The sequence below is a fragment of the Amphiprion ocellaris genome, chromosome 23 (genome assembly GCF_022539595.1).
Source record: "Amphiprion ocellaris isolate individual 3 ecotype Okinawa chromosome 23, ASM2253959v1, whole genome shotgun sequence".
NCBI lineage: Eukaryota > Metazoa > Chordata > Actinopteri > Pomacentridae > Amphiprion > Amphiprion ocellaris.
In genome coordinates, this window is record NC_072788.1 from 18,150,309 (window position 1) to 18,164,449 (window position 14,141).

Here is a 14,141-nt window from a genome sequence, read left to right on the forward strand (position 1 = left end):
TTCCACTGATGAACAATCAAGAACGAGCAATGTAGACAGACTACATTGAAAATACAGGCCGTTTGAATTATACTGCTTTCACTGATTCTACTCTTGATGCTAACACTTACACTCCCCGAAAGTATTGGAACAGTGAGGCCAATTCCTTTATTTATTTATTTTTTTTTGCTGTAGAATGAAAATATCGGGATCTGACTCACAACTTAGACGATAGCACCTTTTGTTTGAACTCACCCATTTTTCATGTGAGCAAAAGTATTGAACATGTGACTGACAGGTGTGTTTTCTTGCCCTGGTGTGTTCAATTACATTGATTATTCAAACAATAAATAGCGCTCAGTGTCTACGTTCAGTTTCAGATTTGGGTTTTGTCTGTACAGACTGCATCTATAGTTAGAGGTGTAACCAACATGAAAAACAGAGCGCTGTCTATGGGTGAAAAACAAGCATTTTTAAAGCTGAGAGAAGATGGAAAATAAGTCGAAGTCATTGCATAAACATTGTCCATAGTCAGTACAACCATCTGGAATGTCCTGAAGAAGAAAGAACTACTGGTGTACTAAGTAACAGACGTGTAACGGATAGACCAAGGAAAACAGCAGCAGTTGACAACAGAAACATTGTGAGTGCTGTAAAGAAAAACCCTAAAACAACTGTTATTGATCAGCAACAACCTCCAGAGGACAGGAATGAAGATATCACAATTTATTGTTTGCAGAAGACTTCATGAACAAACATACAAAGACTACACCAGAAAATGCAAACCACTTGTTAGCAAGAAGAATAGAAAGACCAGGCTGTAGTTTGCTAAAAAATAGAGAAATGAGCCTCAAAAACTCTGGGACAAAGTTTTACGGACTGATGAGACAAAGATGAACCTTTACCAAAGTGATGGAAAGGCTAAAGTTTGGAGAAAGAAAGGATCTGCTCATGATCCCAAACATACAAGCTCATCTGTGAAACACAGTGGAGGTAATGTCATGGCTTAGGCTTGAATGGCTTCTTCTGGGACGAGCTCTTTAATCTTCACTGATGATGAAACACATGATGGCAGCAGCAAAATGAACTCAGAAGTCTACAGAACCTTTTTGTCTGCCAATTTAAAGAAAAATGCAACCAAACTGATTGTAGATCCTTCATCGTGCAGCAAGACAATGACGCAGAACACACTGCCAAAACAACAAAGGAGGTCATCAGAGGCAAGAAGTGGAAGGTTTTAGACTGGCCAAGTCAATCTCTGGACTTAAACCCTTTATAGCTGCATTTTACCTGCTAAAGAGGAAACTGAAGGGAGTAACACCCCAAAACAACCAACGACTGAAAGAGGCTGTGGTGAAAACCTGGAAAAGCATCACAAAAGAAGAATGTTTGGTGATGTCAGTGGGTCACAGACTTGATGCAGTTATTGCAACTAAATATTAAGTCTTATTCACTTTAATCTATTTTAAGTCTATCTGTTCCAATACTTTTGCTCACCTAAGGATTTAGTGTTCCGTTATGAATAATGCTATCTTCTAAGTTGTGTATCAGATCCAGATGTAAATACCTGGAAAGAAAAGCTGAAATGTTGGTCTCTTGTCTCATATTCATCTTTTGATGTCAAACCCAAATTTTTTCAGCCTGCAGCAAAAATAAAGGATTTGGCCTCACTGTTCCAATACTTTTGGAGGGGAGTGTATTTCTAGATGCTCATCAGGAAACTGGCCTTCTCATTTCCTTCTGGGTAAGACAGCAGACATAACTCCCAAAATGTCCCACTGTTTTAATCACCATGTAATCTTTGAGTCATTGGTGTAGTGGAAGTAGTCACACTGAACTCCGAAAAACCAGTTCTACCCTGTTTTAAGAAATGTACCTGTGGGCTCTTTCTTTTTCAACCTCCTGTTATGTATGAGCTATTAATCAAATTGTTCTTCACAGTGACAGGCCCATTAAAGGAGAAACAGATAGCGTTTGTGTGCCGGGAAACCCTCCAGGTAAGGCTTTCTGGGTGAAAGGCAACTTTAAAGATACTCCTCAACAATGAGTCATGTGTTTTCCCCAGCTGCAGAGGAGCTAAACAGTATTTAACCTCTCCAGACCACTAAATTTACTGTAGAAGAAAATACTTGTCCAGCATAACTGCACCCACAGCATAACATGCTAGACTGTGTCTATTTTGTTCGTGAGTGACCTGCTGACTGCAAGGTTTTATTGAGTAATCAGCTTTGTACAGCAGACAGCAATTGATACCAAGAGATTCTGTCTGGTGGATCGCAGAGTAAAAATGTTTCTCTAAGTGGAATTATTAGAGCCAAACAGTTCACTGCTGGTAAATTTTTCATGACAATCCTTTGGAGTCTAACAAGACTGAAAATGGATGTCAATAACAAAAACCCTTTGATGCGCAACATGGGTCAAATGTGACCCAAATCCAATGGAAAATGGGTATCTCCTGACCCACACTGTGCATCAAAGGGTTATAAATGGTAAAACCAGAATCTAAAGTTCCTCTCCAGCTGCTTCAGCCATACAAGTTTGAACCAGAAACCAATTCTGAGGAACAATAATGTTACAAAAGCCCCAACCTGCAAGTTGACAGGATTGGTTCCTCAGGTTTGTTACATTTGAAACCCTGACTGTGTGAATCTTGTGTTTTCGAGACTGTCATCGGTAAACTGAAGCTTTAAAGTGGGAGCCTTACAAAAGATTTAGCAGAGGTTAGTTTGTGAGCTTGTAGAATGGTTGGGTGGACAGAGAGGGAGGGGATTCACAGATCTGCGAGGAGGTTACGGTGTAGAGTTACATTTAAGCCATTTTAATTTAGAAAGGTATTATTTTCAATGAAAGAAAACTTTTAAATATGCATTTTTTTTGAACAGGGGGATAAGTTTCTAGGGGTTTAACCAAAGACCTCAGAACAAGATTAAGTTTAACCCATGTTGTACAGTGCTGTGAAAAAGTATTTGCCCCCTTCTGGAATTGTTATTTCTTTTAATATTTTCCCCACTTAAATGTTCAAGACCATCAAACAAATTTAAATATTAGACAAAGATAACCAAGGTAAACACAAAATGCAGTTTTTAAACAATGATTTAATGCTTTAAAGGAAAAAAGCTATCCAAACATACCTGGCCATGTGTGAAAACATAATTGCCCCCCTTGTTAATTCATGAATTAACAGTGGCTAATCACATTTTCTGGAAAGGAAGTTCAGTTTCACCGACGACACCCAAGCCTGATTCCCTCCACACCTGTTCAATCAAGAAATCACTTAAATAGAACCTGTCTGACAAAATGAAGTCGGCCAGAAGATCTCAACAAGCTGCAACAAAATGCAGAGATCCAAAGAAATTCAAGCCATTTGTAAAGCTTTATGACTCCAGAGAACCACGGTGAGAGCCATTATCCACAAATGGAGAAAACATGGAACAGTGGTGAACGTTCCCAGGAGTGGCTGGCCTAACAAAATTACCTCAAGAGCACAGTGACGACTCATCCAGGAGGTCACAAAGGAACCCAGGACAACATCTAAAGAACTGCAGGCCTCCGTTGCCTCAGTTAAGGTCAGTGTTCATGACTCAACAACAAGGAAGAGACTGGACAAAAATGGCATCCATGGCAGAGTTCCGAGGCAAAAATCACTGCTGACCAAAAAGAAGATAAAGACTCGTCTTACTTCTGCAAACAAACATCTGAATGATCCCAAAGACTTTTTGGAGAATATTCTGTTGACTGACGAGATGAAAGTTGAACTTTTTGGAAGGTGTGTGTCTCTTTACATCTGGTGTAAAAGTAATGCGGCATTTCAGAAGAAGAACATCACCACCATGGTGGTAGTGTGATGGTCTAAGACTGCTTTGCTGCTTCTGGACCTGGAGGACTTGCTGTGATTGATGAAACCATGAATTCTACTCTCTACCAGAAAATCCTGAAGGAGAATGTTCAGCCATCAGTTCGTGACTTTAGACTGAAGCACACTTGAGTTCTGCAGCAGAACAACGATCCAAAACACACCAGCAAGTCGACTTCTGAATGGCTTAAAAAACAAAATGAAGAAAAAGGCCGTTCATGCTCGGAAACCCTCCAGTGTTGCTGTGTTAAAACAATTTTGTGAAGAATAGTGGACCAAAATATCTCCACAGAGATGTGAAAGACTCATTGCCAGTTATAGAAACGCTTGATTTCAGATGTTGCTGCTGAGGGTGGCCCAACCAGTTAATAGGTTTAGAGGGCAATTACTTTTTCACACAGGGCCAGGTAGCTTGGAATAGTTTTTTTCTTTAATGAATAAAATCATCATTTAAAAACTGCATTTTGTGTTTACTTGGGTTATCTTTGTCTGATATTTACATTTGTTTGATGATCTTAAACATTAAAGTGGGGAAAATACGCAAAAAAAAAAAGAATTTGAGAAAGGGGTGAATACTTTTTCACGGCACTGTATATTATGATGGCCAACAGATGATTGCCTGTCATTACGGCTGGGTCACCAACATTTGTTTTCTTTGTCCAGACTTTTTAAGGATTCACCGTTTGTCAAAATTTAACCAAATGCAAATTTACTGAGCTGCTTGCACTGCCAAAATATGGTATCATCTAACAGGTCCCAGGGTATAGTGATACACCATTATTGTTAATTACCAAGCTTTGGCTGTAGTAGGCCACTGTCGGAAATGTCACACATTTTTCTTACTTTATGCTCTCACCATCCATATTCTTGCAGTTGTGTTGAATGAGACCCTTAGAAATAAGTTAAAACACAAAATCCTAGGACCAAGCAGTATTCAAGTACAAGAGGAGCTGTTGGTTTCTGGGTGTCAGGAGGTCGAAGGAATCAGTAGGATTTCTTCCAAGGATTTCTAGTAGGTCACGCTAGCTGTTTTTTATCAAGATTTTTTTTTACCTGATTAGTGCTTGAAAACTATAAAACAAGTAATTATTTCATAAAAAAATGTATACTCATAATAATCTACATAGAGCTCCGCTGATTTACATTTTGTATTGTTTTTCTTTGTTTTTTTCCAGGGTTTGTATCACTTGCACGAAACTGGCAAAATGCATCGAGATATAAAGGTACATCTGTTTTATTTTTAAAGTCTTTTTCCAGTTGTTACAGTTTAATAGAGATAATAAATGATTATGCTGTCATTGCTGCAGGGAGCCAACATCCTTTTGACCGAGCGTGGAGACGTGAAACTGGGTCAGTGGAGATCTGTATCAGACATGCACTTGCACATTTGCGATACCTGTTTATCTTCTCACACTCAAGTGTGATTCAATAGGCCATAAATGCACTACCATTCAAAAGTTTGGGGTCACCCAGGCAATTTCATGCTTTCCTTGAAAACTCACACTTTTATTCATGTGCTAACATAACTGCAAAAGTGTTTTCTAATCATCACAGCCTTTCAACACCATTAGCTAACACAATGTAGCATTAGAACATAGGAGTGATGGTTGCTGGAAATGTTCCTCTGTACCTCTATGGAGATATTCCATTAAAAATCAGCCATTTCCAGCTAGAATAGTCATTTACCACATTAACAATGTCTAGACTGTATTTCTGATTCATTTAATGTCATCTTCATTGAAAAAAACTGCTTTTCTTTCAAAACTAAGAACATTTCTAAGTGATCCCAAACTTTTGGACTGTAGTGTACATTAGATTTTAGCTGCCAGTGTGATCCCGTGTGTCTCTTCTGTCTCCAGCTGATTTTGGAGTGGCAGCAGAGATCAGTGCCTCTGTGGCCAAAAGAAAGTCTTTCATTGGAACTCCTTACTGGTAAGATGAATGGAGTTGCGATCACCTTACATCTCTGAACACACATTTTCTACCTGTCTGTAGTATCATACAGAGCAGGAGCTGACCTTCAAGGGATTTTGCATGAAGGTGCAGGACTACGGTCTTTGTATTTTGGATAAGGGTTGCAGTTAATCTGTAATTTACAGAAGTACTCTTTGGCTCTATTTTGACCATTTCTACAGCCCCAATAAATCGCAAAATTGTCAGGACTCATCCCTACCACTCTTAAGACTGCCATACTTAATATTAACCCTTTAAAGGGCAATCATTGAAATAGTTTGAAATTCAAAATGTCAACCATAGAGTGTTATTGGAGGATATAAGTCATTCTTTTTATGTTTGTGACATTTTTTGAAATTTTTAATTTTCATGTTGAAATTCATGATCAATGAAGTTACCATATATGGTTCCTTGCCCGTTAGTGGTTAAAAAAAATTCCAAGAAATGTATATGTCATCACTTAGCACAACTACTCAACCGTAAAATGTGTGAGTTTCGCCAACTAGCCATGGTTACGTTTCATGTTTCGACCCCAAATATGGAAGAGGACCGAGCCGCAAGTCTGTCTTTTTCCGACTTTGGCTAAAAGACAACGTTTGATATGTTCCAGGCCTCTGCTGATTGGTCAAATGCCACGATGCAGTGTGCTGTAATGTAGAGTGACCTTTGCTGATTGGCTGGGTGAAAACCACATGCTTCTCGACCTCACTGAAAAGCGGGAACAACGCCATATTTAATGTGTGCGGAAGTTACCAAATATGATCACTTGCCCCATTAAGGGCTACACCCCTTCTACTAGGGGGAGGCTATGAATGCCTTTTGGGACGAAAAACACCCAGTAATGAGTTGAAATCAATCTTTATTGTAGAACAAGAAGATATCCTAGCTTTATTTTTCTGTGTGATTTTGCGTCTTGCTGCTGCTGACATTTTATGAAATACCACAATTATGTTCAAAATTGCCATTTTCCCAGAGAACGTTCAATATGCAACCTTGTATGTCTGGGACATGAAAGGCTATGCTCATTCAGCCAAGACCTGATGTAAGGGGAGTTGCTCCATGACAAAGCAAAAGTCTGTCAGTGTCCCTGTTGATCTGTCCTTGGTCCTGCCTATTATAAACAACTTTTCAACCAGAGGGAAAACTTCTGAAATACCAGTGTCATAGACATATTGTCTGCTTTTCAGGGCTTTGCTGGTGCTCTTGCTCTCCATGGTATTCAAATGACCTGAAAATAAAGCAAAAATCAACTTGCAAAGTGTCCTAGAATGAATGAAATGAAGTGCTTAAACTCAGCTTTTTGAAAAAAAGTAATATAGAGTACAGATTTGAGGTTGAATAACCTACACTACTACTTATTTTTGTCAGTCAATGTCAGTGTCAATCGTGCTGCAAAGCTAGTATGATGTTGTGTGATCTGCTTGGATACAAAAATACAGTAGTTAGTTTATGGTAGTGACAATATGTTTAGAAAATGCTGGTTAAACAGCCACTTGTGACTTGCAACAATGCAAGCAATATAATACATGGAGAATTCTGGGTTTTGTGGGTGGTCATTTGGTAACTTATTATTGTTTATGGTCTAACAAGTGACAAATTTTCCTTAAAATCTTATAGACATTCACCAGTCAAATGAGTAATGGATTGCGCCTACATGATTTTCATGATAAACTCTCAGTGTGTTATTGCCAGTAGCTAACAGAAACCGACTATAAATACAAAATGAAGGTAAAAAATTGAGTTTTTATGGATATGTGGTTCATTTGAACTCATTAGCAGCATTTTCTAGAATTATAGCCTTCCCCTACTTCTACAGCAAAAATCTATTTGGATACCTTATTACCTAAAAACTACATTTTTAGAGAAATTAGTTTTTAATCTGATAAACAGTTTTAGGAACTGTCATCAGAAAAGCTAGAAAACCTTCAACTAAACAAACTATAGTTGTAGAGATACACAAAATTAGAGGTAATACAAGTATCTGCTGCAAACTGTTCATTTCCTTCCTCTGATGGTCTCTTCTGTTCTGTTCCTCTGTCCAGGATGGCTCCAGAGGTGGCTGCAGTGGAAAAGAAGGGCGGCTACAACCATCTGTGTGATATCTGGGCTGCTGGCATCACTGCTATTGAGCTGGCCGAGCTCCAGCCGCCCATGTTTGACCTCCATCCAATGAGGTGAGTCAGCACAGCCAGGAGGGACCCCAACAGCCCAGACAGCTGGAAACAGACAGACTTAATGACATCCGTGTGGTGATAAACATTGTATAAACACTAAATGTCATATTATGGCTGCCTGGTTTGCAGCATGTAAGTCGTTTCTCAGCCCAGTGACTTTTAAAACAATGTTTCAGAGCACTGATGTTGATGTCCAAGAGCAGCTTCCAGCCACCGAGACTAAAGGACAAAACCAAGTGGTGAGTTGAACTGTGACAAACTGCCTTTCTCTCTTTAATAAGAGCAATAACATTTTGATTTTTGATGCATTCACACATATTCTCTCTCTTTGTCGTCTTTCTACAGGTCTGCGAGTTTCCAAAGCTTTGTGAAGATGGCTCTGATTAAAAACCCTCGTAAAAGACCCTCAGCTGAGACACTGCTGCAGGTTAGCTTGCCCTTTATAGCCTTTCATTAATGAAAGGAAATTAACTAGCGATCTGTCCAAATATAGGCACTATTCATTAGTACAATTTTTTGTTCTATTTTCAACATTTGAAGGGCAAAAATGGGCTGATGGAGAGATTGCATTACATTCATACAGTGAATTCACACTGGGAACTGTTCAGTAGATTTCACATATGAACACATCACACCACAATATAGAATGGTAATTTTGTGCAGAATTTTTTTTTTCACTCAGTTTCTGATTGACTAATTTTGCCATGACATCACAGTATTTCTGACATCATACACATATTGTTGGAATCAGCTCTGTGAGCCGATTGTTGTCTGTTTACCCCCCTAACGTTCATCACAGATAAATGTCCATAATACCTTTACAAATTGTAGAAAAGGCACATTCCTTAGCTGTCAGTCTGAACTCATTTTTTTTTCTTTATGGCGCAGCTTTTCCTAACTGTAAAGAAACCAGGTAAATTAAAGAAGACAGGCACAGAGGTGGAGGTAGCTTTAAATGACATAAAAAGGCAGTCCATGGTGTTTCTACACTTTTCTTTATTTGATAGTGGTACAGTATAGAGACATGTAAATACAGGAAGTGTGATGGCATGATTGGACAGATGTAATTTTACTGTATTTACTGTTTTTTGCTTTGGCAAATTGTATGCCGACTGACTAAAGTGATTTTAATCAAGAGTGCTGTTTTTTTTTTGTTCTGTTTTTTTTTTTTATTAGGACATTTAAGAACTTCTTTTGATCTGATTTGGTTATTTATTACCCCACCAAGGGGGCGGAGCCTTAGTGGAGTTATGTGACAACCTGTTTGTCTGTCTGTCTGTCTGTCTGTCTGTCTGTTAGCAACGTTACTCAAAAACAGACTAACGGATTTGGATGAAATTTTCAGGGAAGGTCAGAAATGACACAAGGACCAAGTGATTAGATTTTGTGATGTGGCTTATCGTCTGGATCCACGATATTTCAGCCTTCGGAAATGATACGACTGAGTAGCCCTGGCGGAGTACTGCGCTCTTTGAGTGCTCTTCTACTTAATTTATGTATTCATTCATTTTCAATATGCAGCATTGTCCAATAACCTCCTAGACCACATGTGACGACTATTATTGCTATATTTTGCCCTGAAGAAGATCTGATAAATAGAAAAAAAAAACTTTGTAGAAGCAGAAAACTATCTGGGTATTCTACTTTGCACCATCCTATTTAGTCCAGCAGCAAAAGTTTTGTATGTTCGTGTTTTTTTTCCTTCTACTCTGGAAAACAGTTGATATACACCACCATTCAAAAGTTTGGGGTTACCCATTCAATTTCCTGTTTTCCATGAAATCTAACACTTTTATTCATGTGCTAACATAACGGCACAAAGGTTTTCTAATCCTCAGTTAGCCTTTCAACACCATTAGCTAACACAATGTAGCATTAGAACACAGGAGTGATGGTTGCTGGAAATGTTCCTCTGTACCCCTATGTAGATATTCCATTAAAAATCATCAATTTCCAGCTAGAATAGTCATTTACAACATTAACAATGTCTAGACTGGATTTGTGATTCATTAATTTAATGTTATCTTCATTGAAAAAAACTGCTTGTCTTTCAAAAGTAAGGACATTTCTAAGTGACCCCAAACTTCTGAACAGTAGTGAATATTGTGGATTTCACCACTGAATTAAAGATCAGACAGTCATTCATAGATCTGGAAACAGCTTGGCAGTGTCCTTCATAGAAGGAAATTTTGGCCAATATTTTGTAGGTTTAATGGGTTTTGTCGTTTGTCAGGATCATTTTGTGCGATCGCTATGAGTTTCTATATGTGTTTAAAGTCATGATATGTAACATATTTCCTCCAGCATCCATTTGTGACACAGCTGCTGACTCGTAACCTGATAATTGAGCTGCTGGACATGGCCAATAACCCTGAGCTCCACACCTCCCACACACACAGCATGGACGACAACGAGCTAGAGGTCAGTGCTGCAAGGACTGGCACTTTTACTGGTCAACAGAAGGCATTCTTATTTACAATATCCTATTAAGTATCTCCACTTTTCATTGACTTGCCTAAGCTGTGATGTGTAAATATCACGTATGCTCTCTGATTGAAAAAAAGTAGTCATTTTCACTGTGACTTGTGGTTCTGCTGATGCTTGCTGTAATACAAATGCTGTGTTGACAGTTTGAGGAAATGGCTCCTGACAAGATCCAATCAGCAGGGAAGCACCTGTCTGTGGAGAGGACTCTATCTGAAGAACAATGTGAGGACACACCCACCCACACACAGTCTGAGAGTTTGGGGAACTATGAACCTTTCAGTTCTAGAGTTGTTGGGAGGCAGATTTTTCCACTTCTGTTCTCTTTACCAGCTGCACAGGGATAAAACTGATATTGAGAGGTTAGAGTTAGAGTTTTATCTAACTCCCAGCAAAAAAAAAAAAAAAAAAATGCTCACAAATATACACTACCATTCGAAAGTTTGGAGTCACTCAGACAATTTCATGTTTTCCATGAAAACTCACACTTTTATTCATGTGCTAACATAACTGCACAAGGGTTTTCTAATCATCAATGAGCCTTTCAACACCATTAGCTAACACAATGTAGCATTAGAAGACAGGAGTGATGGTTGATGGAAATGTTCCTCTGTACCCTTATGGAGATATTCCATTAAAAATCAGCCGTTTCCAGCTCAAATAGTCATTTACCACATTATCAATGTCTAGACTGTATTTGTGATTCATTTAATGTTATCTTCACTGACAAAAATGTCTTTTCTTTCAAAAATAAGGACATTTCTAAGTGATCCCAAACTTTTGAATGGTAGTATATATCACCTATTCAGTGCTCTCACTGAGACATTGTGCGTTTTTATGTACCCTAATATTAGAACATAATAGACAATAAAACAAAATGCCATGGATTCACATGCTACTGTAATCCATTATCTCTTGTGGTGACAACAGAATACAGATTCTAAGCCTCTAGTCTCAGATGCACAAAGCGAATTTTAAGGTCACTCTGCTTATGCTACCATGAAAATAAGGCCTTTAGAAGTGGACGTTGTTCTGTCGTTTCCTCTTACTTCTACCTTTTGTGCTAATCTAATCTTGATATGTTGCAACTCTAGCATCCATCATCTATTCACCACTTAATCCTCATGAGGGTCATGGGGGTCTGGAGTCTATCCCAGCTGACTCAGGGTGAAGGCAGGGGCCATCAGTCTATCACAGGGCTACATACAGAGACAAACAATCACACTCACATTCACACCAATGGACAATTCAGAGTTACCAATTAACCTGAGCATGTTTTGGGACTGTGGGAGGAGGCCAGATACAAGTACAGGGTGAACATGCAAACTCCATGCAGAAAGATCCCAGAAAGGCCGGGACGTGAACCGGGGATCCTCTAGCTGCAAGGCGACGGTGCTAACCACCGAGCTACTGTAGCACTGTATTTAACACACAGATATGAGACTGACGTCTATCTGATTATCTCACTGTCAAAAAATATGAATGTGCATATTCCCAAAATATTTCTACTTTTTCAACTCACTTCAGACAGCTTCATATGTTTCCATATTGTTCTGTTTTTATTGTTTGTTCCTTACGTCCACTGTTTGTGCGAGTGTGCTTGATCACTGTGCTTCGACTACATGTATGCATGTGTAAATATACTGTATGACGATTGTACTTTGTGAAGAGTGGCTTCATTGTCCACCATGGTTACCATCATTCAGTGCTGCAATCTCCATAATATGAATGAGGACAAAAGCCTCTCAGTGAGTGTGCTGATGGCTACCCTCGTTCTGTAACCCATCCATACATGTGGGATGGAGGTTGCGTCAGAGGATGGCACGGACAACATGCCTGGTGTGGGACAGACAGTGGTACTTCTATGCACTTGGCCCAGTGACTTCATACTTCTGAGCTGCTTCTTGTGGCCAAAGTGTTTCTGGTGTGATAGACTGGCTTCACACTTTGCCCAGCACCAAATCATAAATCAAACTGGGGCTGACCTCAACTTCCCTTACATACAGAGTGCTATTTATAGACATATAAGCCACAAACACCTGCACTTCCGCTTGATCAATATGGGCTTGAATGCTTAGATATGCTGCAATAACAGTGCTACTACTGAGCTCATATATGTAATTACTAGTCTGGTAAAATACATCTGTACCAAAAACTACAAATTACCATAAATTAGCATTAAATGTGCCACTAGATCTGTTCTCATCAGACTGTACATATTTCATTTAGGTTACATTCTTGTGCAGCTATTTCTGTTTAGACATGCAGTCTTTGGGATGTCTCTCTCTTTTGGTTAAATAGCAAAATGTTAAACAACAAGATATATGGTGCATTTAAAAAAAAAACTTTAAAAAAGCCAAAGCAGCTGTAGTGATGTACTACCCTTAGCTTAAACGCAGGAAGTGCAGCAGACGATGATGAGAATGCCATTGTTTTTTCAGAGATTAGGTCATAAACTGCAATTTTGGCCAGTTGATGGTGCTAAATTATAATTTATGGCATCACCAAGGTTCCAATGATTTATCTTGACAGGAACGTCAGAATTTTCTGTTTTTAGTATTTGATAAGTCCGATCCTCAAATGTCAGCCTGATGGTGGCGTGAGGAAAAAGTCTTGAGATCAACAAAGTCATGGCGATTCATTATCTGAGTACCATGAATGTCTGCAAACATTTTTTGTCAGTCAGTCAGTCTTGATGACATTCATATATTTCACTTCGCGGAAAAATATCATTTTTTTGAAGCTCAGGAGATAATAAGTCTTTAGTTCTCAATGCACCAAGAGTATTTGTGTCAAATTTCTTGGCGAAAGTTGTTGAGACAGTTTAAAAAGTCAACTTGCTAGTGGTGCTAGAGGTAGATTTCCCAAATCACCACATATACGCTACAGTTCAAAAGTTTGGGGTCACTTAGAAATGTCCTTATGTTTGAAAGGAAAGCAGTTTTTTTCAATGAAGATAACATTAAATGAATCAGAAATCCAGTTTAGACATTTTTAATGTGGTAAATGACCCCACTTGGTCCTCTTCAGTGTCTAAGAGTAAGGAAACCTACCTCACAAACTTCTCCTGTCAAGTAAAAAGCTTTAAAATGATCATGACTTGTTGCAGACATTCAGCAACACTATGAGTGGTAACTGAGCTGAGACGAGACAGAAGCTTCCGCTTTCTGGTTCAAAGTCAAACTGTTAAAAGCAATAGCTCAGGTTCTCTGTGGTTACATAATGACCTGTTTCCAACTGTCAGTCACATCTCAGTCAAGTCAGCATAGAAACCAAAACCAGACACTTTTTCAAGACATAGTGATGTTAAATCAAGTAGGGAATAGACAAAGCATTCTGTCTTTAAACTTACTGAGCAATGCAGATGTATTTTCATGCAAAATCAAAGGAAAAGAACTGAAATGAACTTACACCAAATCACTATTAAAGTTGTATTTGTGATACTTCAATCATGTTAAATATATGATTGATTATTTGATTGATTTCTTTATTTTAAGTGTGCCCAACCCTCATGGGTTTACAAGACACCAATATATGAGGATTGCAGCAATACATCCAAAACATACATAATTCTGCAGCTCAGTTCTGAAACAAAATACGTTGCTGTTTATCCTAGGCCTCGCAAAGAAATTCTGCCATGAAAACATAAACATAACTCAAGTTTTTCATAGTCATCCAACCAAAATAAATCAAAATAA

At 38.6% G+C, this 14,141-nt stretch overlaps 1 protein-coding gene across 3 annotated transcripts in view; it reads left to right on the plus strand.

The window, feature by feature from the left end:
* map4k2 (mitogen-activated protein kinase kinase kinase kinase 2) overlaps positions 1–14,141 on the plus strand; it is a 45,577-nt gene that overhangs the window by 15,923 nt on the left and 15,513 nt on the right. For all 3 annotated transcript variants that reach the window (XM_035942559.2, XM_023297470.3, XM_023297471.3), the window contains exons 5-13: positions 1,921–1,976; positions 5,008–5,055; positions 5,140–5,182; positions 5,692–5,764; positions 7,828–7,959; positions 8,136–8,198; positions 8,305–8,386; positions 10,264–10,380; positions 10,590–10,668. In XM_035942559.2, coding sequence (XP_035798452.1) covers positions 1,921–1,976; positions 5,008–5,055; positions 5,140–5,182; positions 5,692–5,764; positions 7,828–7,959; positions 8,136–8,198; positions 8,305–8,386; positions 10,264–10,380; positions 10,590–10,668 — 693 coding nt within the window. The remainder of the gene's footprint in view (positions 1–1,920; positions 1,977–5,007; positions 5,056–5,139; positions 5,183–5,691; positions 5,765–7,827; positions 7,960–8,135; positions 8,199–8,304; positions 8,387–10,263; positions 10,381–10,589; positions 10,669–14,141) is intronic.